Below are 25,798 nucleotides of genomic sequence, written 5' to 3' on the forward strand. Positions count from 1 at the left end.
TGGGTTAGGGCTCGGGGTGGACTATGGAGCTGCTGAACAGCGGTCAATAAACATGTCGTCTCTCTTTCGCATGAGAGAAACATGCTCTGTCCATGCAAATGTCATTTTAAAAGCTACGTAGGTTTAAGGTAGAAATGACTGCGCTGTGCTGGGTGTGAAATGAGGTGATAAATAACAATAAAGTCAAAAATAACTGACAAAATTAGGACTCTTAGGTTTCAAGTTGAACCACAAGAAAAATAGTTCTGCGGTATTTTGTTAGGCACAAACACCCTTAAGTCCTCTAGTTTATCACAGGAAATTATTAACAGAGGATAGGACGAGTTCATTTGAATTGTGCACAAATCAAAAAGCAATAATTGTTTTGCAATGACTGTTTTACTCAGAAACGTATAATACATCATTTGAATAGTGCAAAACATCGGGGTAATACAGTTACAGAGAGTACAGGATGTTTAACATATTATAAAGGGGACTTCCTGAGTATGACGTGTTTGAAAATTAAATATTCTAATAGCTCAGGCTATATTCAGCCTCCATGGGTGTTTTATTTTGACGCTGAGGAGGATTTCCTCTGTGTAACGGGCTGAACAAGGGGAAGAGCGCTGGGATTTCACAATAACGGGTCTTACGGACAGCACACTGCTGCCAGCAGGCAGAGGAAGACGGCTCTTCAGCTGGAAGCAGCCTGTCTGAAGTGCGGAAAGTTGGACGGGACTCACACCAATCTCCAACTGATGCCCATGCGTGCTAAGTGATGGTGTGAGAACTCGGCGAAGGGAGATTCGTGCGCAAAAATGCGGAATTTTCTCCCTTTGCTGTGTGTTCTGTGCGCCACGCCGGTCCACAGCATCTTCGACGGAACCTGCCTCAGAAAAGGTGAGAATAAATGCAACACGTCCTGCCATGTGAGCCCGTGTGCTCGGCGAGGACAAGTCAGTTACAACATGCAGCTAGAGGGTGAAAAGTAAACAAACTCATGGACTAATTAACCTTTTTTAATTTTAAAAGCCAGTGGAAGGTGTTTTTGGTTTTTGGTTTCGGTGTTGGCTCAGAGGTCCGAATTGTCCTCCACAACAATGACTGAGTCTTCTCATTTTCTGATAAGACAGAAATCACTGCTAATGAAAATCTGCAGCAGCTTGTTTTATTTGCAGTTTGAACAAAGTGCAACTCGTAATTTGCCAGAAGTTGTTTTATTTCTGAGCACCTCACAGATCGTTTCTCACATGCTATTTACAACACGTGAAATATAAGAAGAAAGCACAAGTCCTGCATTGAAACATCATGCAAGTATAATATGCAACATGTACCTAAAGCATTAAAAATAAAGTAAAGCTCCCTGTGCCTGTTACACTATTATACAGTCTGCCATCAGGTGATTATGTATTAATATGAAATCAGGATATTACTGTTGTAGTTGATTGAGGTGGATTTTTAACTATTTTGTGTGGGGCTGCTGCTAATGCGACTCCTTCACACGGTTTGTTTTGTCCAATCAATCCTACAAAACTATCAAAAATAAATCATTATTAAAACAATAGAAAGGAAAAGCAGCAAATCCTCACATTTGACAGACTGGAGTGTTTCTCCATGAAAATGATTAAAACAACTAATCGATTCAGATGTATGTACTGCGGGCACTTTCATTTATAACCAAACATCGTATGACATTTTCCTGTGAAGACTGTTGTAGATTAATTCTTGTCATTCTGTGTCACACTGAAATCATGGTTTTGTAAAAGAAACTAGTGGAAATGTTTTCATACTGTGCCCCAAAAATCTTTAAACTGTATATTTTTTAATCAGATTGTGTAAAAGTTCAGGCTTTGCTGCGTCTGTGTTTAATTCCTTAAATTCTGGCTTCATTAGCAGCATGTTCAAATAGCTACTATTACAATATGTACAAGCTTTTATTTACTCCCAACCTAGCATCTAGTATAAATGCGTTTTTAACCTTGGTTGTGTTTGTTGTCCTGTACTGAAACTGCTTGAGCTCCTTTTATTTTGGTGTCAGAAATGCTGCTCTTTAATTATTGCTCATTCACAGGGTCAGGAAAATTCAGGTTTTGAAATAAGTAAATACAATGAGCAGATGTGTTGTTGTGCTGCCTTCTCTCAGCTGCAGGGCCTCTGTTCTCCATATCTGTTATCTAGGGGAAAAAAAGACGGTTAACTGGGTAAGTGGGAGAAGTGTGTTTGCACTATACAAGGGCAACAAGCTCCTGACGTCAAGTCAGTCAAGCCCAAACGGGGGGCTGTAAACACGAACACAGCTAAGACATGTCTCAAGTCATGACTGAGTTTTTATCTTAATCAGAAGCTCTGAATAATTAGGCAATATCAGAAATGTAAATACATGAAACAGTGGGGCATGCTTTCGGACAGAAAAAGAAACAGTGAAGACCAGAGACATTAGAAGGGGAAGTTCATAAGGACTTGGTAATTTTAGTTATGCAACGTTGCATCCTATCTGTGCTGTGTCTAGTCGACCGCAACAATACCCCACGCAAAACCAGCCATTTTGTACAAAAAAAACTGTAGAAATGTACAAAAGGCTCAACTAGTGTCGAATGCACACACACACAATTGAAGACAGCTGTCTCACACACTGGTTTGTATGAATTCTTTAAATTCTGTTTGTTTGTTTTGCTGCGCAGACCCTCCCCCCGGTACCTTGGTCTTACCCCCAGGCAGTAAGTTGGTTCTGACCTGCAGCGGTCATGTGACGGTGGACGGAGTAAAGGTGAGAAACAGCTCGAACACCAAAAGAAGAGGCAGTTCTTCAGGTGCAACCCCAACCACTGTGAACATTATAAACAACCCTGGAGTTTCGCTGGAAAGTGGCAGATATACTATGGAGAATTACCACTCCAACCCTACTGAGGCAGGAGACAACAGCAGCCTCAGACACACAGATACAGGACACACAGCGTCCCCCACCACTCACACGGCCCAGCCAACCAGACTGCTGAAGGCTGGAGAGATGGATGGAGAGGCTGATTATGAGGAAGAGGAGGAGGGGGAGGAAGGGAACAGGGTAACAAGGGGCATAAAATCAAAGTCTCAGTGGACGTGGACTGTGAAGATGATGGGAAAAGGAGACAGAGGTCAGGGAGAAAGCTCATTTGAGAGGAGAGGGGCCAAACTGTCTCTGTCCTCTGTAAGACTGACAGACTCTGGGAAGTACGTGTGTTATCACAAAGGCAGAGAGAGGTTCTCCTTAAAAGTGATCGTCGCAGGTGAGTCACAGCAGCAATGAAGCCGGAACGCACGGTGGGAGTTAGAAGTGATGTGTCAGTGTGGTTTCATAAATGGGTTATTTGTCCTTTCATTTGTGTGTGTTTATGATGTGAGAATCCGCTCAGTAAACACAATAAGAAAGTGACTAATGGTGTACAGCATACACACACACACACACACACACACACACACACACACATATATATATATATATATGTTAATATATATAGATATATATAGGTTAGCGGTATCAACATTAATACATTTCTGACCTGTTAAAAGTACCTCTGCCGCTTCAGCAGTGTTTGTCTGGTGTTTCCTTTCTCTTAGTTGTAAGTTACAGATTAGCTGTCATTTCCGTGCATGTGTGTGTGCGCAGTGTAGGAAGTAATTGTTACGAAGAAGCCCTACATATATATATGTGTGTGTGTGTGTGTGTGCATACATACATGCATTCAATGAATATATGCTGCTTTTCTCTGTTTTGCATGACAGCGTTATGGGTATTTCTCATATACTTAAAACAGTCAACAGTTTAATCTAAAAGGAAAATGATTGCTAGTTGTAGCCTGAATCCTTGCAGTGACTGCGAGTGTGGCAGTGATTAACAGTGATCTGTGGTTGCTGAACAAATGACTGGCTGACTGACTGAATGAATGAATGAATGAATAATGGATGAATCACTGCATGCTTTCTGTATGTGTCAGATCCTCCACAGAATCCCAGCCTGTCCTGCTACAAAAAGTCACCCAGCAGTAAGATTCGCTGTGAGTGGACACCTCAGAAGTCCGTCACTGTACTGCCTAAGTGTTACCTCTTACTCAGCAAAAGGTAACGTCGCTGTAACTCCCCAGTGAAGCCTTTATACATGGTGTGAAGATAGTAAATAGTACTTTATAGCACAATATAACATAGAATGATATCTTTTAAAGCCCTATCGGTAATATTTTCACCATCTGTCTTTCATTTTTTATTGAGGAAAAATTTAGATTAAAAGCATTTAAGTTTAACAATATTACAACCTGTGATTTAGATTCAGTTCCTTTTTGTATCAGCTGATCTGTCATTCAGATTAGATGTGTTCACAAGTCCCAGCAATATATCAGGTTACATTATTTTTTTCGCTCAGCTCGGCACAGGCCTTCGTTCGCTTGCAGTGCTCATCTCGGGCCTCCCGCTGTTGGTGCGCTCTGGACCACAATGAGGATGAGCTGAGAACCGTTCACAAGGCCTACCTGTGTGTTACAAGCATCGCGGGCAACGCCACCAGCTCCCTGCTGCACTTCACGCCTCTGCGCATTTGTAAGTGGCGAGGCGGGTGTGAGACACTGATAAAAGACTTGACTTTGACTTGGTATACATGCTACATAGCTTTCATGACCTGTCTATAAACGGACTTTAAGTGAATTTCATTTGACTTGACTTGTGGCTGGGACTCAACCTGACTTGCTTGATTCTCACTCAGCACAGCTTGAGACTTAAAGGTTAAGACTTGAGACTTGCTTGTGTAACTTTGGTCTGATGTAAAGGTAACTAAAGCTCTCTGAGGCTACACTTACTATATCCCTTGCTGGTCCCTCAGTAAAGCCTGACCCTCCGTCAAATGTGTCAGTCCGACCGGTGGAGGGACAGGCGACGAGGATGAAGGTCACCTGGAGTCTCCCGACCTCCTGGAAGTCTCAAGACAACTATTATGAACTAACCTATGAGATCAAATACAAACCTCTCAAGTCCTCATTTTATCACGAGCAGGTGCGTGTTTGGAGACGAGCTGTTGGGTATCCATGTTTTTTGAGCATGTTGTTGTCTGTGTGTTTACTTTTCACAGTTCGGTAGATCAGTGTCCTGATGGCCTTCTGGCTTTTTTGCCCTGACACAATAAAACACACAGTTGATGACAGTGTGATGTGTGTCTACCTGTCTGTCTGTCTGCATGTGTCTATGTAGATACACAAGATTAAGGGCCAGCGCTCCTACACTATCAGTGATGCAATGCCTGGTGTTGAGTACCTGATACAGCTCAGAACTAAGGAGGAGTATGATGGTCAGTGGAGTGACTGGAGTACACCTGTCTGTGCCATCAGTGGGACAGGTAAATACAGATGCACACACACGCACACACGGAGAAAGACAGCTGCTTCACAGCTAGATTTAGCTGACACCTTTACCTGGTTAGCTTAGCTGCTTATTAGCTCAAAAACACAATGGGACCACAGCATGAAGCCATACTCTGGTCCAAGTTCAATAAAAACTGGTAACAATACCACTGAAACTGAATTTTTTCATGTTTTCTCTAATGGTATATTCAGGTTCTCCAAAAAAAAAAACTTTTCTATGCTTACATTATGTTTCTAATACACTAAAGTATAACACTTTTTGGCCTGGGTAGTCATGACAGCCGGAGGAGGCAGGACTTGAGTTTCCTTCCTGTATGATTTGCCTTTCCAGAGATGCTGTGTACATACAGTAAACATCCTCCTATACAAACATTTTTTTACCCCTGACACTGAAGTTTCTGTTTCTCTCTGAATATGTTCACTCATTGCGCACAATGTGCACGCTGTGCTCTGAATTCTGGATGCATGTTCATGGAGTTGTGAAAAATTGTCAAATGTCAAAGCCATTTACAGTTTACAAATGTCTCACAGGCAGATACTGTATTTTTTATTCCTCTACATTTCAGTCAGGAGACACAAGTGAATGAAGTAAAGATAATTGGAGTCCAGACACTGGTGGTAGTGGTGGCTGATGACTCTGCTGAGACTGATAGGCTGACAAGGCCGATGTAGGGATAGGGGGGTGGAGGGTGTAACAGCAGAATGGAAGAACAAAGGCTGATATGTCAACTGACAGCCCCAGACAATGACAGCAAAGAAATTATGAGTGAGAGGTGTGAATGAAGGACGGTATGAGAACTGGTTACTGGTTACATTTTAAAATTACTCTTTTTCATAACCTTCCTGTCCAGTGGAAATTATGTATTTTCACATAACATGATGTTGAATTGAATTTTTCTGATAAACTGAAGGATCAAGTGTTCCTTTATGGGTTGAGAAAATGAGCCCACTTCTGATGAGACTGATGAAAGTGTTTGAAAAGCTTTTTGGAGTAGCTGGAAAATGAATTGTCTGAAAGCTGAAAACAGGCCGTTTTTCTGAGCTCATGAAAAGTTGACTTTTTACAGACACGTCGTTCTCACGGGATGATTTTATAGAATATGATGCATTGCTGTAAACTACCCAGCAGTGTACAAAAGAGTTCAAATTAGCTCGACTACAACAACAGCAGAAAAATGCAACATACACATTAATGCAGCTGTGATATTGATCCAAAAACATCCAAGTATCCTGTCAGTCAGTGTATGTATGTATAACAGCTGGTTTATACTACAAACATTTTCAGTGTGGGAGTCTGAGGATCTAAAAGAATTATACGATCACAGAACTACAAGATTAATGCTTTTGAACCTCGAGTCTCCTTGTGACCAATTCAAGCAAAGAGCGCTGTCCGTTATTTTTGGAGGCTTGAGGAAACAAAACTAAGATGCAGTAATTCACTGTAAAAAAAAAAAAAAGATTAGATGAAATATAATCATGATTTTGTGTTTATTTTTCTGGTTCCTGTCCTGCTGATCATGACACAACCCCTCAGGTTTGTCTTGTGGAGTTCCCAACCCCCAGATGGAAAACAGTGGTCTAAATGAAGCAGTAATATGTTTGTTTGTTTGTTTGTTTGTTTGTTTGTTTGTTTGTTTGTTTGTTTGTTTGTTTGTTTGTTTGTTTTTTGAATAACATCTCATCTGTCTTGATGTTTCTTTCCTCAGATCAAAACGACGATCTGACTACCACAATGGTAAGAGTCTCAACGTGTCCGTCGTTCTTGAGAAAACCATCAATGTTCCCTCTCTGTCATTTTCTCCTGACACTTGTGCTGCATTCAGTGTTCATTGTCCTGCAGTATCTCAGACTGTCTCCTCTCTGACATGCAGTTTCCAGTCTATATAGACATGGAGGGCTCTGGTCCAGAAGGCAGTGTGACCGATGGTAAGATTGCTAGCAGACAGTAAAGTATTTTTGGTTTAGTGTGTGAATGTGAGAGATGGCGCAAAAGAACGAGACAGCGAGAAGGAACTCTTGAATTTTGTCAGTGCTGAAAATCCATCCTGCCCCGCTGGGTTTTAACAGGAAGCCATGTCATCATAATAACTGAGGCTCAACAACGAAACAAGCCACAGGAAACATGGCTCACACAAATATATACACAGACACACACACAGACACACACACACACATACATTCAGTCACACCCAAACTTGCCTGGATGTGATGCGGCTCCATGAGGATTTCTCCCCTCTCTTTACTGCAGGTCCTCCATTTCCTGCGGTTCCAACAGAATCTGCGGTGGTGTCACCTCATGTCCTCTGGATCTCTGCTGTATTTGTTCTCTTGTCAGTCATTTTGGCAGCCTACATATTCAGGTAGTGAGTTTTGCTCTTGGTTATATTTTTGCACATCTGTATTTCCTGCTGTACAACAAACATGGATGCGTTTATGAGTTCAGTAATAGCCAGCAGATTTCAAACCTCGGCAAATTATTTCAATCAACATCTCCTGTCATTTCAGACACAAAGAGCGATTCATGGCTAAATTCCAGAGTCTCACCCAGTGTGGTGGCTCACCTCAGCCTCCGCCCCCCGCACCACCAGCTCCAGAAGGACAAGCTCTGGTGACCTTTGCTCCTCCACATTGCAGTGAACCCCCACCGAGTGAAGTGGAGGAAGGAGGAGAGGAAAATGAAGAACACTGTGTGAATGAGAGGATAGAAGCCATGCACTTCAACAACACAAGTTATTTCTTTCTGCAGCAGCAGTGATGACCAGGCAGAACAGGGACTGAAGGTAGCCGGAGCATTTAACCGCTTTGTGCAGTGGGATTGTTGTTCTTCACTTCAGAGCCAATCAAAAGGATAATGGACTTGAATCCATTGAGGTTCTGCTGGGAGCAAACTCAGGAACAGCTTGTATGATCTAACTCTATCTCACGTCTAAAATATCTCTAAAAGATTTATTTTTGTGGTATTTGTCTTAAGAGCAGCCTTTTAGCTACTCTCTCCTGTGTCTGTAAATTTAAAGTATGTTGATAAACTGTAGACTAAATTTAAGCCTAATGATGGGCCTGAGTCTAGCACACCAGGTCATGTTCTGTTTTATATGCTGTGTAAAGGTTTATCAAATATATCACATCCTGCCCTCTCAGTTTCCAGGTATTCTTTACAAATTTGAAAAAGATTTGGCTTTTTATTTGTTTTTCTGCCCTCTAAACTGGCTGAGATGGGTTGGTTGTCATGTTTAATGTTGTGTGTTGCTGCAATGAAGGTCAAGGAATCAAAAAAGGACCCTGAATGAGTTTCTGGGATACAAGTCAGCATAATGAACTGTGCAAAATGCCTCCCACCCATTTCCAAAGCAGTTAAAGACTCCTCAACGGAAATGATGCAGCCAGAGGAGGGTTTGCAGGCTCAGTGGTTAGCACTCGTACCTCAGAGCCAGGTTCTGGTTCAGGTCAGACCTTCCTTACATAGCACAAGTATAAGATAAGTTCACAACAAAGGATTTATCTAACAAGTTTTGAAATAAGATAAGTAAAGACTTTATTGATCCCACACCGCGGAAATTCAGTTGTTGCAGCCATCAAGTATTACAAAAAGCAAACACAGTGGCATAAAAGGGTCAAGATGAAAAAGTGTATAGGATACAGAATAGATAACAAGTCTGTATATGTACATTTGTACAGATTATAAAAATACTAAATGCCATAACAATCCTACTTCCATAAATACTTCATATGGCTAATATTCTTATGAGAAAACTGCTAATGTCATATGTTGTATTGCGCTTGAGAAAAAAAAAGGTGTAGGTGTAGCTGTTTAATACATTAGGTTGGACGACAAGAAAAAAATCTGTTATTTCTCAATCCAGTGTTTCCCCAGCTGTCACTCATGGGTTGTCATCACTTGACTTTACCTGTGCTAAAATGTTCTAAATTTTCTTTCCCATAAAAGAATCATGTACTATACATATGCATCTGAATGCACCACGGGGAAGGTAGATCATTACCTTTAATCACATTCAAATCATTGATGATTCATTCATTACAACAATTCTTATTTTGAGTTCCATAATACAGCAACGCATACTCACACTTACATACATACATACACATTTTCCACCAGATGGTGCCATTTATCCAAACTCATCCATCCATTAATTATCTATACCTGTTTGCCCTGGACAAGAGAGTGTACAGTCTATATATGTGAAATAAATACATATATTTTTTAAAACGAAAAATGTCAGATGAAATATAAATGATGAATGGAAATCACACACAATTTGTAGTTATGGGCTTCCAACATAAACATTAAAAAAAAAAAAGAATATTATGTTGACAAGAAACAAGTCACATGACCATTGGAGTTTTCCTGCTTTTGAGTTCATTTCTGATGTACAACCCTCTGAAAGGACTCCAGCGTAGTGGACAGCAGCCCTCCACAGTCAGCATCCATTTGTTTGCTTGGAGAACAGAGCAGACACAAGTCACCATCCCTCAACAGGACTTATGACCAAACAACAGGTGACGACAAAGAGACAGAGGTTAAAGGTGGTGTTGCACTGACTACATCATACTAAGAGGTGTCTCTAATTTTTAATAGAGCAACATTTCTAATATTAGTAGTTCCTCTATTAATCGTGTCATATTGCTGACCCTCTCCTCTATTTTAAGACAGCTGTGTGATGCTGTGGACAGTGGACAGCTGCAGTCTGTGGTGTACAGGCTGGTAGGATGGGAGGAAGCCGGTAACCTGATGCTGCCCATTTAAAATAGAGAGCACACACATGGCCGGGTGATTGTCTGAAAGCACCTTAACTCTCAGAGGCTCAAATACAGCAACAGCTGTTCTCTTTGAATGGAGCCAGTGTTGGTCTCTAATTACCAAAACCATATACATACATCCAACGGACAGGACAAGCTGTGGTGTAGTAGACGAAACCAGCAGCTTTCTAACATGTCACTGCTGTGTGATCTCGTGATAACCACTAAAGGACAATATCAGCTGATATGACCCAGGCCTTAACGTATCCTGCATTATTGCTTGATCTTGAGGCTCTGTCTTGAAGAGGGCCTCATGTTCTCAGATATAGTTTTAAGACCTTCATTATCCTAATTTTGCACTTATATGTTGCATAAATATGAATGAGCCACCCTGAGATGTGTGGTAAATAAAAAAAGTGATTAAATGAGGCAGAGATCAAACTGCACTACAGCCACCATGGTGGGTTGTGTTAACACTCGTGTTTGCCTATATTTGACAAATCAATTCCGATTTAAATCATTTAATTTACAATACAAAACCAAAACAAACGGTGTGAACTTTCATCCTGGGTTAATGTTGCCCCCTCGCGGACGCAGGCGTTAGTTGCTGGAGGTCGTTTCCTTGGCAACAGTTGCCTGAAGCTGTGTCAGTAACAGGTGCGCGTGTTTGTGCGCGACGTGGCCTCAAATGTCGACAAAGTAAAGACTGCCGGTGAGTGTACAACGTACTGTATCTACAGAAAAGTAATTAAAGAACTGTTGTGGAGAAAGGATGGCAGGGAAAGGCGGTTTGGCGAAACTGGACGTCGGTGTTTTAACCGCCGAGCAGCAAGAGAAACTGCGACAGTTTAAGGTAACATGCGGCTAACCCTGAAGCTAAAGCTACATTAGCTAGCCGCAAAACACAGCTTGATTTGTGTACTGTTCATTAGCAAGCCTGAAATTAATTTCCTTTCACTCCCAGATCCAGACGAGAATCGACAACGAGAAGTATTTGCGGGCGCATCCAGAAGTGAAGGTTTTGATAGGCGACTTTATGAGGTTAGTTAGCTCATCTTCGTTAACAAAGATTAGTCCGCAGGTTAATGGTTAGATAACTTTGCCTCACTAGGTCTGTTAGAGGCTGAGACCAGAGGAAGTCCAGCATGCTCCTGATGCCGCCCAGAGAGACTTCCCTCATTTGAATTTATAAGCTCAAACAAATCCCACTGAGTTACTACAGGCCATGTGAGGCCATGCAACCTAAGAAATCAAGGCCAAAACCACTATATGCTGTAGAAATGTAGAAAGGTTTATGCAAGTATGTTTAAAAGGAAACTGAGTTTGACTGGTATCGATCTAAAACTGAGCTATTCCAGAGAGTAGGTGTAACTCAACACTGCTGGCTTTAAAACGCCTGGTGACAATAACCCTGTCTAACCTTTTCTGTTAGTTTATTGGCCTGTATGTGTGGTTGTGAGCCTGTATTGGTGCATTTGTGGTTGTGAGCCAAACATTTTGAGAGTATTTACCATACTTTCAAAAACCAGGTTGACTGTATACAACCCATTACATAAACGTCTGTCTGCATTATATGTTGGGTGAAGCCAGCCATCATTAAAGCACACAGTCTGACAAAAGGTGTTCGCTCACAAACAAATTAGCTCCAGTAAAAGTCTGAGCTGCTTTTAAGTCGACAGGTCTCAAGCTTTTATGCTGCTTTTTGTCAAAAACCTCTGCAGTGTCCAGTCTTCCAGTGTGTGTCTTTTAATGCGAGCTTTTATTTTTAAAACACTTCAGGCAAGGCAAAGAGAGGTAGCTTTATTTATAAAGCACATTTCAAAGTGCTCGACACAGGCAAACTATAGCATTAGAATGACATTTAAAAACAATAAGCTATAAAAACCAGAACAAAATCAATGAAGTAAAGCACATTAAATGACATAAAGTACTCAAAAGGTACTTGCACAGCACAGTCTCTTTAATACACATCATATTGTAGTTGCACAGTTATTCATATTTCCTGTCCTCCTGCCACAGAGACGTGCTTCTAAAAAGACCTGCTGACATCCATGAGTTTGCTGCAGGTGAGTTGTGGGCACGCACACAATTGTCTAATTGTATTGTGAATTTATTATTTAAATGTGTTTTAGTGACATTTTATATTTTTCTTATTGTCAAATATCCCATGAGAAGACCAAATGAAATAAAAAATAAAGATAGAAATGAAACTTAATGATGGAAAGTATATTGAAATGTACTTAGATCTAATGGGATTGCGGCTGAGCGCCACTGACAGGGTTGGGCCCTCAGAAAATTTGACAAATGTGTTGTAGGTTTTTAGGATTGTCTTTCCCTTTAAATGATCCCCAGGAAGAGTAGTTGTTGCCAAGGTAATAACTAAAAGGGATCCACTTTAATGTTGTTAACACACAATCATAATCTCACCCACTAATGAGTTTCAATGGTCTTTTTCAGATTACTTCACCAAAACAAACCTTCATATGGTTATTTGCTCCAAAATAGAAGGAAATAGTGGCGTGGAGTGAAACCCGACGGTCATGGTGTTTCCCCACCGTGTCTTTGTCTGTACAGAGCAACACATGCATGGACACTAATAAATAACAAACATACTGATATGTTTTGTCAGTTCACAAGTTGTTTAGTTGTTAGCGTGCTTGTCAGATTGCTGTTGTGCAAATGCCATAAGGCAGCTAATAGGGAAGATGGTAACAACCATCCTTAATGAGTGTGATTAAAGGTTAATGAGAGGAGGATGTCCTGTGGGTATTATGCATCCAGTACACCATTCTGTTTGTCACCACCAGCATGTTTTTGAAGGGATACACTGTTCACTGCTTGCAACTACCCTTTCCACCAGAACCATCAGCATTTGTGGTCTGCATTGTAGGCCCAGCTGTGAAGTGGACATACTGTAATCTGCTCTGATCTGGATATGGACCAGTCAACATAAAATATTTACTGGACTCATGTATTTTATGACGAAGGTGCAAACAGCTTTTCTCTTTCTTAAAAAGAGTTTATTCATGGTCCAGTCTTGCCTCAAATTCTTTCCTTTATGTTGTTTTGTTTTGTCCTTTTCCTTTTTTATATACATATTTATTTGGGAAATTGGATTCACATTTGTGTGGAAAACAAAAAAATGAAATGAGAAAAATTAGACTTAATGAAACAGAAGTTTTCAAACTCTCAAACACATTTATAGCGGTGGAGATGACATGAATGAGAAACTTACATCATGTGGAGAAAGTTTACTGACTTTAAATGTAGAGTTTTCCAACTGAAGTGCTTACTGTCGAAGTCGGACATATGTATCATCCAGCAGGTGTTACAAGAGCTCCACCTTAACCAGCTTCATCTTTGCTACTATTCCAGAGCTGCGGGTTTATGTTTGAGAGCGTTACTGTGCCGTTGTCTTCCTGTGTTTTTTTGTATAATTTGTTTGGACAGGGCAGCTCTGTATTGGGTTGTGATGTATAGATTTCATCAGCCCATTCATCTTTTCCAGCTGTTATTTGAAAGGAAATGTGATCTGAGGAATAGTCATGACATCCTATCAAAGAACCTCAAAATAAATGAACAAGTGCTCATCCAATGGAGACTCATTCCTTTATGATGTGTTGTTTGCTCAGCGTTGTGTTTCTGAGTCAGATTTCCAAGTCTGCATGTGGTTTATGAAAATATTAGAATAAAATATGTAGTTTCAGGTGTGATGAAAATTAGGATTATACACATTTGCAGCCATGTTCGTGGTTGACGTCAGAGTGTGTCAGTCAAAATGGGTTTCTTTTGAGATTAGCAGTCCCTGCCTGTCTCTCTCACTCCCTCACACACATACACACACATACACACCATGCACCTGCTTTGACACAGTTGAGAACAGGTAACCACGCAGCCAACTCGCATCACAGTGAGAGAAAGGCAGAGGAACCACACACACGTCCTCACTGTGTCCTGTTGTTTAAATTGCGTCGTTTCTAGAATCTACCGTGGAGCAGACGCAGGTTCTGTAAGTAACTACTAATCTGTACATAAGTTGATAAGTTCTTTATTTTTGAGTTTTTGTCATGTGTTGATAGTTTCAGGCATGAAATTATGTTGAAGTAGTAACATTGTTGAAACGTATTTGTACTGTATGAAACATGCATTTTTGTATGTGTTAATTTCATTCTTTGTCTTAATGCATTGTATAACCAGCGAATAGATAATTAAGCATTAAAATGTGAGACTATACCAGGTTGTGACGACATGTTATCAAAGTGAATTGTTCTATTATTTTTACTCTACCGTTTAAGATAATCGCCAGGCATATTTAAATGAGAAGTCAAATCAGTGGAAAGTAAACAAATTGAATGAAGGCAAAACACCAACATGCAAATGTTTGAGAAGGAACTCAACGTGAGAAACAATGAGGAGTATAAGGGTGATTGTGCAGAAGTGACGAAGGTAGTGAAGAGAAGCTGTTCCACAGTACATCGTGTGCATTACCGAACCTGTTTTTCACAGCGTGTTATCCTCCACAGTCCAGAGTGCCTCCCATAGGATGAGTAGCAGAGATGGTAACTAGGAAAGTGCGTTCAGGAATCCTCAGAGGAGGAAATATGTCAGAAAACTAGAAGTGGCTCACATGGAGACAGCTTCCATAACGACTATCTATCCACGTGGTAGCTAAGTCTGCACGCCCTACGAAGATTCAAGTTTTTCTGTTATAGACAAAAAACATTAACTGCAAAGAACAAAAGTAAATGTCAAAATCACTCCGAATATGTGTTGGTATCAGTGCACTCTTTGAATTATGCCATCACACTCGACAGACAGGCCTTTTCACCATGGCTCCAAAAGGAGGAACATTTCTGCTTCTTCTCATTGTGGCCTGTGCAGCCTTAGGTGAGCAGCAACGCCAACACAGGCATCATGTCCTCTTATTATAAAATGCATGCATGCTGTTAATGTGTACATAAATATGTGTCTTTTCATAATTATTCATTACTACCTGTTCAGCTGGGAGCTCTAATATGACGTCTGGAAATGGACCTGTCTTCAAAGACATGGCCAAAAGACTGGTATGTAATTTCCTGAATATTTGTTTGCTTTGAAGGAGTTAGTGTGCAAAGCTACTACTTTTGATTTATACACATTTTCAAGTCCAACACACTTCAGCTTTCTTTACCACTTCAGGAACACTTTGTTTTCCTGAAGTCATTCTAATGTTATGCAGGGTCACATGTGATGAGCATATGGATCGCTCATGGGGATCAAGTTTTATTATTCTCATCCTGTTATTTTGTGGTCAGAGAGGGTGAATTGTCTGAAAATGGTGCAAAAGTTCTATCTTTTTATAAGTGAAGTTATGGAAAGCAAGTGTTGGTTCTTAAACTGTAAATATCATCTGATATGTCTGTTTTCTTTCGTCAGATGAGGAAGTGCCACGATAAGGGTGAGGAAATTCTTGATGCACCTTTCTTATCAAATGAACTTGTGTGTGAGAGAAGGGGAAATGATGTGTTTGCATGCCCTTTAAACTCAGAATTCAAGTTAAAAATTTGAACTCCATTGCAACATTAGACAGAGTTAATGCACTGTGCCAATCCTAATTGCCTCGATGTGTCAGAGTGTATGTTTGCATGTGTTGTGAGTGCCCTCCGTAACATGAGTCACAACTAATACATGGCAAATACTCAGACCAGCCCTGAGGTGTTTCAACTTTGCAACATAAATATGGAGGTTTACTATCTTACAGGAAACCCGATGCCTAAGATGTTGCTGCTGAAAACTGTCTTCAATAGCAGGTAACTGTAAATGTGCCTCTGTCTCGGCCTTGATTTCCTAAAGAGACCAGAAATGTTTAGATTTTCCCCATCTTTGTTTCCTCTCTCATTTCTCTCAGTGACTCGCCTACAAAAGACAGAAACTCCGGCCAATCCAACAACTTCCTGTTGTCAATGTTTATGAACATCCTGGATTCATTTTCTCCCGTCAAAGACTCACTTAGCAGTGTCCCCTTGGATGACCCGGATAAAATGGTGTGAATACACACACAGTCAACCATTAGATTCCTGAGCATATAGATAATGTGAATGACTATTGGTAACCATTATCTTAATGGTTGATGGGTCCTTTTATTTGCTATTTGTTTTAACTGAACATGTCTTACCCATCTCTTTAGACAAACATGATGTGGAATTGCAGCAATCTTCCAGCAATGATCAAGCTGATAAGGAACTCCTCTGTCAGTACTTCCCCACCAATGCCAAGATATTAAGAAAAGAAAACATGATCCATGAATTAATGTCACTCTCTGGCAATCTAATGACTCCTGCCATCTCTCTAACTTCCTCAGGAGGCACCTGCATGTTACTTACATGCATTCGTGGCCCCTCTGTCCTGGGCGACTTTGACTACACAGAGTGAAAACAACATGGACTCGGACGACTATGACGCACTGCTGTGGGCCGCCAAATCTGCGGTGCAGGGTATGCCTTCCACAAGAATGAACCTTCCCATCAAAGCAGCTCCCAAAAGAGTGAAAATGATGTAAGTATGCTTTGTGCAATTACTTCCTCCACTGTCTCTCAGTAACTTTGAATTGAAAGTTTGAATTGAAAAAAAAATTGGAAAATTGGTTGTTGATTCCAGATTGAAGATGCTGCTGAAGTTGTACGAGTCCACATCTGAAGCCCAGAGAACTAAGGTGGTACAATGGGCAAAACAGCAGATCACCCAGAACTACTTCAACTGTACAGTGAGGCCATCATCTGACTCAAGATTAAGTAAGATTAAGTCAGAATCCACCTTCCACAATACAATCATATATTCTGCTATATTCATCATTAACTATTTATGAGAAAATCAGATGACTTCACACTTGTGTTAAGCAGAAAGAGGAAGGAAAGACAAGAAAGCTAGAAAAGATATTGAGCAGAAGGTGTTAGATGTAGAAGTGACTAAACAGAGGGAAGCACTCAAGAGATAAAGAGGCTGCAAAAAAACAAAAACAAAAGGAAAGAGATAAGATAAGCAGAAGAAAAATCAGGAGATATAAGTGAATACACGACCCAAAATACAGCAAACCAGATGAAAGTAACAGGGAAAGAGAGGGAAACTAGGAGGAAGAGCGAGAGGCAAACATATGAGAGGCAAGCAGCCTCTCATATGCAAATCACACGACACGAATGGACAGTCATTTCACTGAACAACAAATAGTAACTCAGGCTGAAGAGCGTGTGGTGAGAGCAGCAGCAACAAAGTACAGAGGGGACCTGTGTGTGTGTCCTAGGAAAAAATACACTGTAAGTATGATTATAGTGGCACCTTTCACGGCACGCAAGGTCACCTTACATCCAGAAAGATCGGTGACAAAATTATACAACACGCAACACAGCACCAGAAACAAACATCAGTACAGTTAACAGTAAGACACGCAATAAGCAGCAGAGCAAAGCTCAGCACATTAGTTAGAAAACAGTTTTCTAGTAAAAATGTTTCAGTTTATTTCCTCAGTTTGTGAGTTTGTGTGCATCTGTGACCTTCAGTAAGGACTGGATAGTTTATTAAACCCTCATAAGATATTCCTGCCTCATGTGTCCTGGCTAAACGCACCATATCACTGACGACATTTCCTAACCGCTAAGAGCTTTAATACAGAGAGGGAGTGTAAGTCTGAGGGAGGTCTGAGACACAAAGCAAACAGGGGAGAGATTATGGAAAGTTTCCAGTGTTAATAATAAGATTTTAAAGTTGATCCGCTGTGACATAAGGAACCAGTGTAGTTGAATTAGCGGGGAAGTGATTTGTTGAGTGGACTTTGAAGGTGTAATAAGACTTCTGAATGATCCCTGAGTAAGTTTGTTCGGGATGCCAGCCAGGATTGCATTGTTTTAGTCAATGAGAGCCACAGTTTGTTTGCAAATGTGTTTGTTCAGTCCAAGAAATTATGCAAATCAAACACCATGTATACTGCAGGCGCCCTCCGCCTCTGGTTACAGTGCTTTTCAGTACATGTGCACCTGCACAGCTAACTCCCAATTCTTACCCATAAAACCTTAATAGGGTGATGTGATGCCTTGTTTCCTGCCTCTTCTCTGTTGTCACTTCTCTGTTTAGTGTGAATGTGACTTGTAACAGCCTTGTTTATTCCATAGAGCTGATGCAGCGCTGCAAACCTTCACTGAAATGGCTGAGCATGGAAGCGCTGATCATGATTGGACCATACCTCTCCCATTTACAACCCAAAGATGTTGATTCTTCTCCTAAAGAAAAGGTGACGGGGGTCTTCACAGGAGCATAAAGAGCCAATGAAACTGGAAACAGCAAATGATGAGATTTTAATTTGTTGCTCTGTTGGTTTGTGGTTTGTTTCCTTCACTTTCTCTTCTAGCTGTGTGAATTTTTCAACTCGACCAAGTTCAAATCTGCCCTGAAAATGGTCACCAAAATGAACCCCAGTCTGGCCAAGAGGTTTATTGGAAGATTTCAAGAGTGCTTCAGTGGAAAGAGGGAGTTTGCAGAGCATTTGGACAAGTGTGTGTTACCGTTTACCCTCAACGTGACTTCTGTGTCGAAGTTTGGGGATTTTGTAAGAAGAAAAACTCTTAACCGATAAGAAAGACAGCATTGTTACAGATACTCATCAGAAGAGAAAGAAAAATACATTAATTATTATCAGCATTGGGTGAGGTTACGTTCACAGTAACTTGTTACATTACAAGATTATTGCCATTAAAAGATATCCTGTTATGTTACAGCATTACCTGCTGAGAAAAGCAACTTATTTAGACTATATAGTCCTACTGTATGTCTATCTTTGATTGTGCTAACTCCACCATCATAGCGTAGCCTACAGCCCATAATGTGTAACTCTGCAGGCTAATGACGGCTAAACAGACATAATATCCCCTTTACAGCTCTTTGTTAACCATCATATTTGATTACAAGTCAACATAAAATTAAATAAGTACGGGGACTCAGTGTATACAGCCAGGTTCATTTAACATGTAATTTTCTTTTTTTTTTGCAACTCTGCAATGACAAAACTATTAGAAGTACATGAAAGTAAGTAGAAACTGAGGGTGCCTGAGTGTTGCAGAGCTATGCTTAGCTTGCAGATGCTTCTTCAAAAAATAATCAGAGTACTCTAACACATTAGTTTGTAACACATTACCCCCAAAACTAATTGGAATAATTCTGTATCCTGATATTTTCAAGAGCTGATTCAGTTTCAAGGTTTGAATAACTGTGTTTTTGCTGTTTGCCTCTTGCCTCCTCAGGCTCGGCGCACTGGCTTGTCATTATGATGCTGCTCCAGACTTGAGTCCTGACCTCAGCAGGAAACTCCTCTCTGAACTTAACAAGTGCGATGATCGCGACAACCCCAGAATCAAAGTGGTATCACTCATTTGTTTGCTCTTACCCAAGCTTTCACCTATGTCATCCAGGACAGACATAATGAATTTCATGCATCTCAGTAATCTCTTTGTCTTTTTACCTTCTCCTGACTCAAGCTGAAGAAGCGCCTTATCAAGGCTGTGATGTCAAATTCAAACGCTACTCAAGCACTACACGAGCTGGGCAGCAGTGCTACCTTGTTGTCTCCCTCTCAGCTGCCCCCGATCTCTGTCAACGATCTCAAAATCCTGGGATCCACTATGCGATGGACGCAGGGCCAGCTGCGCGCCCTGGTCAAGAAACAGCTGGGTCTTATGAAGGTGAGCCTGCAAGCTGCTGGAAGATTGTCTCTCACATGCTCTCACTCTATATTTAATCGTTTGCTTTCCCTCAGTGTAAAAAGCTGATGGGTGAGGAGCTGATAGCCCTTCAGTCAGTTGCAGCAGGTTTGCCAAGCTGTGTGCTCAAGCTAGTCAAATCCAAGGAGATTTTGCACAATACAGAGGCCCTGAAGAACGTCTCCAAGCAGATGAAGAAGGGGCAGTTGAAGGCCATGCTACAGGGGGTGAGTAATCTCAAATAAAAAGTAATTTGTGTTATTGGTGATATGTATATACCCATTTTAAAAAAGAGTTTCCCTGTAGCTGTGGAAGGATGTGGATCCATCAGAGCTGGTGCAGAAGTTGGCCGGCCCTTTGCTTCGCAGAGTTTCTTTAGTCAAGCTGGCCAAAGCAAACATCACCTCTCTGGACCAACTGGAGAATAAAACATGGAGTCGGTCACAGGTAATTACCCTGAATACCTCCTGTCTGCCAACAGCCTCGAGCTATTAACACGTCATTATGTTCAAACATTTTTTACGTACTCTGAATCATCTGCCTTCTTGTTGTTTTGATGCTGATTATTACTGTTTTTCATGCATTCGCTGTAAACTGCGATTACAGAATCTTCCATAAATGTCACATAATTAAGTTAGTTAACTAATGAGGTGTATCTCTAAAAAAAATGGCACAATGTTTCCTACTTTGTCTATTCTTTAGGCAGCTTACCTGGCAAAGAAGATGTATGATCTAAAGCAGCTGCAGAATGGGTGAGAAATCCAGCAGTGAGCAGAATAAATGGAAAAAAAACCCATTCAATACAACACAAAAGCCTTGTTATAAAACATCTGACAAAACGGTTTCTCTTGTGACTGGCAGAGGTGTTAATTCAAATTATAATAAATAAAGACATATGCATACATAAACATATATATTCAATTATTATGTATTAAAAGATTAAAAATGGTCCTAAGTGGCGAAAACCAGTGACTTTATGCAGGACCAGAATGCTCACGACAGGTTTTCAGGACCTTTGGCAGCACAAAAAATGACGCTCAAGTTAAATCTGAGACTCCACCAAAAATGTGACATTAAAAACACGAGATTCATCCAGTTCATGCATGCTCTTGTTACTGTCTGTTCTTGATATGCTCACATTTGAAACATTATTAGCACATACAGGAGGCTGCATTCAGTCCTTCAGGGCATAACCTGTAAGATGATCGAGAAAGTGGCAGACAGTGACGTGCAAGGCATGTCTCAGGCCTTAACGGAGACTCCACAGTGGCTCTCCAAAGTGCAAGTATGTCTTCACTCACTCATGCACTATATGTACACACACTTAAATAACACAGAGTATACCAACTGACAGCAAATATTCATTTTCAGGCAGGATGTGCTGCCCGCAAGTTTTTTGGGACTTTGGAGAAAAAGAGAGCCAACTATTTCAAAAACATCTCTCGGAAGGAGATGGATGAGATTCCCACATTCTTACTTGTTCATCTAAAGTAAGCGATCTGTCTTTTTCTCTATCTCACTTTATTGTATATATTTTTTTTAAATCAATAAAGATAACAGCTCCTTGCCTCTGTATCTCATTTACACCACCCCAGTCCTCAAAGGGTGAAGGATTTGCCAGACTCAGCGTGTCCCGTCTTCCTCGACAAGATGGAAGAGGCCAACCTGACCTTGTTACCTCGTCGTGCCCCATCTCGCCCCGCACTCACCAAGAGAGCTCTGCTTTGCCTGGCCAATGTACGCACGCAGACGGGTGATAGATTAAAGGAAAAGTCCACAGAAACTCTCGTGTGACATCTAACACGTTGGTCCAAAACCTTTCATAGGTGGTCAATTGCGATCTGGTGACTGTGAAGGCGCATTAAAGTATTCCCTGTGAGCCCTGAATGGAAGCATCCTTTGTTATCTTCCTCTATATGCAACAGCAGCCTAAGATATTCACTGTGGGTTTGCAGGGGACAGACTTATCCAAGCTGACCACTGAGGACATGTCCAGGCTTGGACCTCTCGTGTGTGAGCTTCAGCCTTCCCAACTGCGCCTCATGGCTGCCGATGTCCTCGCCTCCAGCCTCCGGGCCATGGCTTCCTGTGTGCACATTCCTCAGCGCCACATTGCAGATCTAATACAACTAGTGTACCAGACGTTCGGGTAGGAAAGGCTCCCTGTGGACACTGGAGTTACTGCAGAGAAAACAGTAACTCCATGATGATGCGTGTTCTTTTTAATCTTCTGCAGGAACACATCTGATTGGTCAGATGAGACTATGGAGGAACTGGGTCCTCTTATCCTTTTGGATGATGATGCTACATCTGCTCTTCCCAATAAGGTGTGTATGTTTCCTCTGGAGAGTGATGCAGGTCATAAGGTCCAGTGTTTGTGCTTTTCCACATCAGTAAATCATCAATCAAATCAAGGAGGATGTCCGCACTGCACTCTTCTGGTTGCCATGATTCATGTATGTATTTTCTCTTTGCATTTTTTTGGTTTGTTTATTTTCCCTCTCTCTGTCTCTGTCAGCCTTGGATGAAAGACGTTCTCTATTTCCTGAAGTTGCGTCTGTCCCGCATCTCTGACGCACTGAAAAAGAAAATCTTCAATCTCATCACCAACACAGCAAATGCAACACTTACAACAAGCTCAGGTGAGGAAGTGTGTATGTATGTGTGTGTGCTCTTCATTTACTCCTCTTGGTTGGTGATACTGCACAAAAACACTGATAATGCATATTTCTTCTGTTCTTTTCCATTTCTCACCAGCTATGTGTGTCTCTCCTCTCTTTCTCAGACAACAGTACCAGTAATGGTAACAGTAGCAGCAGTGGCAACAGTGGCAGTCTCAATGGGACTGACAGTAACGTCACTGTCAGCAGTAGAAGCAGGAGCAGTAATGGTGCCACTATCAGTACTAAAGTACCTACTGCGGAGTTGATTGAAGAACTGGGACAGGGCAACGTGTACTGGACATTTGCAGAGCTCGATCGGATGTCGACCCGAACATTCCTCGCCACTGAAGAAACACTCGGTATCGTCTCTGACTACAGCACAGACCAACTGGCCGTACTCAGTAGAAAAGCAACTGAGGTACAGTGACAGCTGTGATCCTGGTTCTGTTCGTTCAGGGAGCAGAGGACTCCTCTGGTGCAGTTATAGTTAGAATTCTCTTTTCCTCTGACACCTCTGGTTTGTTTGATCCTTTGGGTGTAATTGTGGAGTTTGCAGTGAGGTCAGAACCCTCTCCCTTTTTTGACTCTCTCTACCTAATAATCTTTGTACAGTCCCTCGTTAGGAAACAGAACTGTTGACTGACGGATATCAAGACTTTAAAAACTGTAATTTCCACAATCATTTTTCTGGTAAAAGCCTGATCATCAGAATCTGTTTCGGTGTGTTTCTGCAGGCCTTGGGTCCAGTGTCAAACATGACTGAGAGTGTGGCGTTGCAGCTGGGGTGTTTGATTCAGGGCTTCTCCAACGCCGACCTGGAGAAGCTCGCCCTCCCACTGGACGCTCTGGAGGACATTGCCCACTGTGGCTGGAAACAGTTACAGGTGATGTAATAAAAACAGCATCATGCATGTGATCATTATTCTGATGATGATGATGATGATGTTCACTAATCCAGATGACCTGTCTGAATAGATGGAGGCTCTGTGGAAGGGTGTTGCCAAATATAACAACCTGACAGCGCAGCAGCTGGGAGCTGCAGAGATGGTCGCACTGAGCCACTTCATCTGTGGCCTGAGCGCCAGCGAGATGGGACAGCTCAACATGGACGCCTTCAAGTTGGTGCTCTTGTGCTTGTTATATTCAGAAATTACTTTATGTCCAATTAATCTCTCATACAAACTGATAAAAAAGGGGGTGAAGCTTCACAAAAGCAGCCAACACCACTATTAATGTCAGAATCTCATATTTTGACTGCTGCGAGCTGCAGAGTGAGATGGTGCCAAAGTTACATAATGTGTGTGTGTGTGTGTCACAGAGACGCTGTGGGCTCAATGGAGGGCCTTCAGTGCTCCTTCCAGGCTGCACAGCAGTTGAAAAGACTTGCTGTGTTGGCGTTTGGAGAACCTCGCACCTGGACTGAAGCACAAGTAGCTGACCTGGACAACATCATTGGTGAGACAGTCGCTCTACCCTGTGTTCTCTGCAGGAAACAAACCCCTCTGTAGTGCTCTTCAAAAGTGCTCTAAACCGTCAGCTGGTGTAGGAATGAGTTTTAGTTCTGTGCCTTTGCTCAGCAACTTCTTCCAAAATCCTGACTGTGAATTTCTGTCTCCCTCAGCTGGCCTGGATGCTAATGAGCTGGCTTCTTTAGACCCGTCTGTCTTACCATTTCTCAGCCAGTCGTGCATCCCTCTCATTCCACCAAGCAACTTTGCCGTAAGTAACTCTGACAAAATATCTTAGAGGTTTTTGCAAGTTAAATCAGCTCCACCTTTACAATAAAGTGGTGTTCACACACAATATTAATGTGTCAGGGTTAATATACTGTACATTTATGGTGTACATATGTACATAGATATATACTGCACAGCAGGTCATTTGGCATGACGGACACTTCTTTTCCTTTTGTTGAAGCACATTTGACTGAAAACACTGCACTTTTACTCAAATAAGATTTTGAATGCAGGACTTGTACATGTAATGGAGTATTTTTACAATGTTGTAATACTCACTGCATTCCCTCCAGGCTCTCTCTGGAGCTCAGCTGGAGGCTCTTGGACCTGACAATGCTGCCATGGTAACCAGTCAACAGCGAGCTGCCTTGACAGACGAGCAGCTGGCCTCTCTTGAAAGCGCAGTGACGGGATATCGTGCCCAAAATCAAACCCCTGAACAGTCAGGTGAGAAGACACACACACACACACCTCTGTAAATTCACATATTCGTCAGTGTTTAACCACTGCCAGTTAACCTTTGATAACCTTTGACACGTCGTACTGCTTACATGTTACTGCTGCTTTGCAACCAGTAAAGTTCCTTCCCACCATCAAAAGCTGCTGCTTAACAAAAAAAAAAAAAAAAAAAGTTTGGTTTGTGAACTTGGTTGAAAACCAAAATAACGTTTTTTTTCTATGATAATAAATGTTCATGACTTAACAACAGATTTAATGAGGCTATAATCAATAGTGTCCATAGTTTTCCATATATTGGTAATGAGTTTATTTTAGTCAGTGGATATTACAGCACAAATGGCAGGGGAGAAGTTATTAAATGAGATATTCAGAATATATTGAGCACATATAATTAACCAGGAGGCTTGACTTTTTGAATTACTCCAAATTTTGATTGAAATAATGCTTAATCCTGATTGGCATTAACTTTTTTTTTTCCAAATGAGCAGCACCCACTTCAGTGAGAAGAGCAAACACAAAAACATGTAAAATAATCCAAATCCCTCGCTCATAATCAGAAAGCAGGTTTTCATTCAGATCGTGAGGAAATCTTTGCATCTGGTCTTCATGTCTCTCTCGTTCAGGAGCTCCATCGCTGAGTGTCGAGGGGATCTCCACCTTCATGAAGCCCCTTCTATTTCTCCTCACGGGGTTCCTGCTGCTGTGAGAGCAGAGAGCCACCACGTCCTGCTGCAAAGCTGGCAGGAGCTTTAGCTCAGCGTACACACAAGTTAACGTTTTAGTGCATTTGTTATTGAAGTAAATAATGTTTGGAGCGTGGCTGTAAACTTCAACAAGTACACAACATAATGCAATGAGCTGGTAAGATGAGTGATTCTTTATCATTTCTTCTTACAAAGTTCACTTTTAGATTTTCTGTCTCTATATAAGAAAGTATATTTTAATAGAACCAAGAGGGATATTTAATGTATCTGATGTCTACCATGTAGGATGGCCTATAGTCTCATTATTTGGACATTTTTAACTGCTAACAAAATGGAAAATGACAAATGATTGAACTCAATAAATATTAGTATCCACTGTCTGTTATTGTTAAAATGATG

At 41.3% G+C, this 25,798-nt stretch overlaps 3 protein-coding genes across 3 annotated transcripts; all 3 read left to right on the plus strand.

Annotated features, from left to right (window-relative positions):
- The first annotated feature begins 660 nt into the window (after positions 1-660).
- Positions 661-8,963, plus strand: il6r (interleukin 6 receptor). The gene is made up of 10 exons (XM_076737339.1): positions 661-879; positions 2,661-3,242; positions 3,951-4,074; positions 4,373-4,545; positions 4,826-4,995; positions 5,191-5,335; positions 7,067-7,095; positions 7,232-7,286; positions 7,609-7,720; positions 7,866-8,963. The coding sequence occupies exons 1-10, from the start codon at positions 798-800 to the stop codon at positions 8,113-8,115; spliced, it is 1,722 nt and encodes a 573-aa protein (XP_076593454.1). The 5' UTR covers positions 661-797; the 3' UTR covers positions 8,116-8,963.
- A 1,782-nt stretch (positions 8,964-10,745) lies between these two features.
- riiad1 (regulatory subunit of type II PKA R-subunit domain containing 1) lies at positions 10,746-13,710 on the plus strand. Its single transcript, XM_076736211.1, has 4 exons — positions 10,746-10,968; positions 11,080-11,156; positions 12,135-12,181; positions 12,573-13,710. Exons 1-4 carry the CDS (start codon positions 10,888-10,890, stop codon positions 12,641-12,643), a joined length of 276 nt encoding a protein of 91 aa, XP_076592326.1. The 5' UTR covers positions 10,746-10,887; the 3' UTR covers positions 12,644-13,710.
- Positions 13,711-14,968: 1,258 nt separating this feature from the next.
- On the plus strand, positions 14,969-25,796 carry otoa (otoancorin). The gene is made up of 28 exons (XM_076737825.1): positions 14,969-15,002; positions 15,117-15,178; positions 15,531-15,552; positions 15,856-15,904; positions 16,003-16,138; positions 16,282-16,344; positions 16,456-16,649; positions 16,752-16,885; positions 18,257-18,375; positions 18,493-18,635; positions 19,382-19,499; positions 19,616-19,819; positions 19,894-20,064; positions 20,144-20,284; positions 20,540-20,589; positions 20,993-21,122; positions 21,209-21,327; positions 21,433-21,574; positions 21,793-21,986; positions 22,074-22,164; positions 22,356-22,479; positions 22,623-22,918; positions 23,235-23,384; positions 23,476-23,618; positions 23,819-23,955; positions 24,122-24,219; positions 24,530-24,683; positions 25,319-25,796. The coding sequence occupies exons 2-28, from the start codon at positions 15,131-15,133 to the stop codon at positions 25,399-25,401; spliced, it is 3,453 nt and encodes a 1,150-aa protein (XP_076593940.1). The 5' UTR covers positions 14,969-15,002; positions 15,117-15,130; the 3' UTR covers positions 25,402-25,796.
- Positions 25,797-25,798: the final 2 nt, after the last annotated feature.

The sequence above is a fragment of the Chaetodon auriga genome, chromosome 8, assembly GCF_051107435.1.
Source record: "Chaetodon auriga isolate fChaAug3 chromosome 8, fChaAug3.hap1, whole genome shotgun sequence".
Lineage (NCBI taxonomy): Eukaryota > Metazoa > Chordata > Actinopteri > Chaetodontiformes > Chaetodontidae > Chaetodon > Chaetodon auriga.

Bases quoted from the DNA above. Each gene is read 5' to 3' on its own strand.
- riiad1 (XM_076736211.1), top strand. From the start codon at position 10,888: ATGGCAGGGAAAGGCGGTTTGGCGAAACTGGACGTCGGTGTTTTAACC. The intron at 10,969-11,079 runs GTAACATGCGGC...TTTCACTCCCAG, and splicing joins AGAAACTGCGACAGTTTAAG to ATCCAGACGAGAATCGACAA. The intron at 12,182-12,572 runs GTGAGTTGTGGG...GGTCTTTTTCAG, and splicing joins CATCCATGAGTTTGCTGCAG to ATTACTTCACCAAAACAAAC.
- otoa (XM_076737825.1), top strand. From the start codon at position 15,131: ATGACGTCTGGAAATGGACCTGTCTTCAAAGACATGGCCAAAAGACTG. The intron at 19,820-19,893 runs GTGAGCCTGCAA...GCTTTCCCTCAG, and splicing joins AACAGCTGGGTCTTATGAAG to TGTAAAAAGCTGATGGGTGA. The intron at 22,480-22,622 runs GTGAGGAAGTGT...TCTCTTTCTCAG, and splicing joins AACACTTACAACAAGCTCAG to ACAACAGTACCAGTAATGGT.
- il6r (XM_076737339.1), top strand. From the start codon at position 798: ATGCGGAATTTTCTCCCTTTGCTGTGTGTTCTGTGCGCCACGCCGGTC. The intron at 3,243-3,950 runs GTGAGTCACAGC...TGTATGTGTCAG, and splicing joins CTTAAAAGTGATCGTCGCAG to ATCCTCCACAGAATCCCAGC. The intron at 7,721-7,865 runs GTAGTGAGTTTT...CTGTCATTTCAG, and splicing joins TTGGCAGCCTACATATTCAG to ACACAAAGAGCGATTCATGG.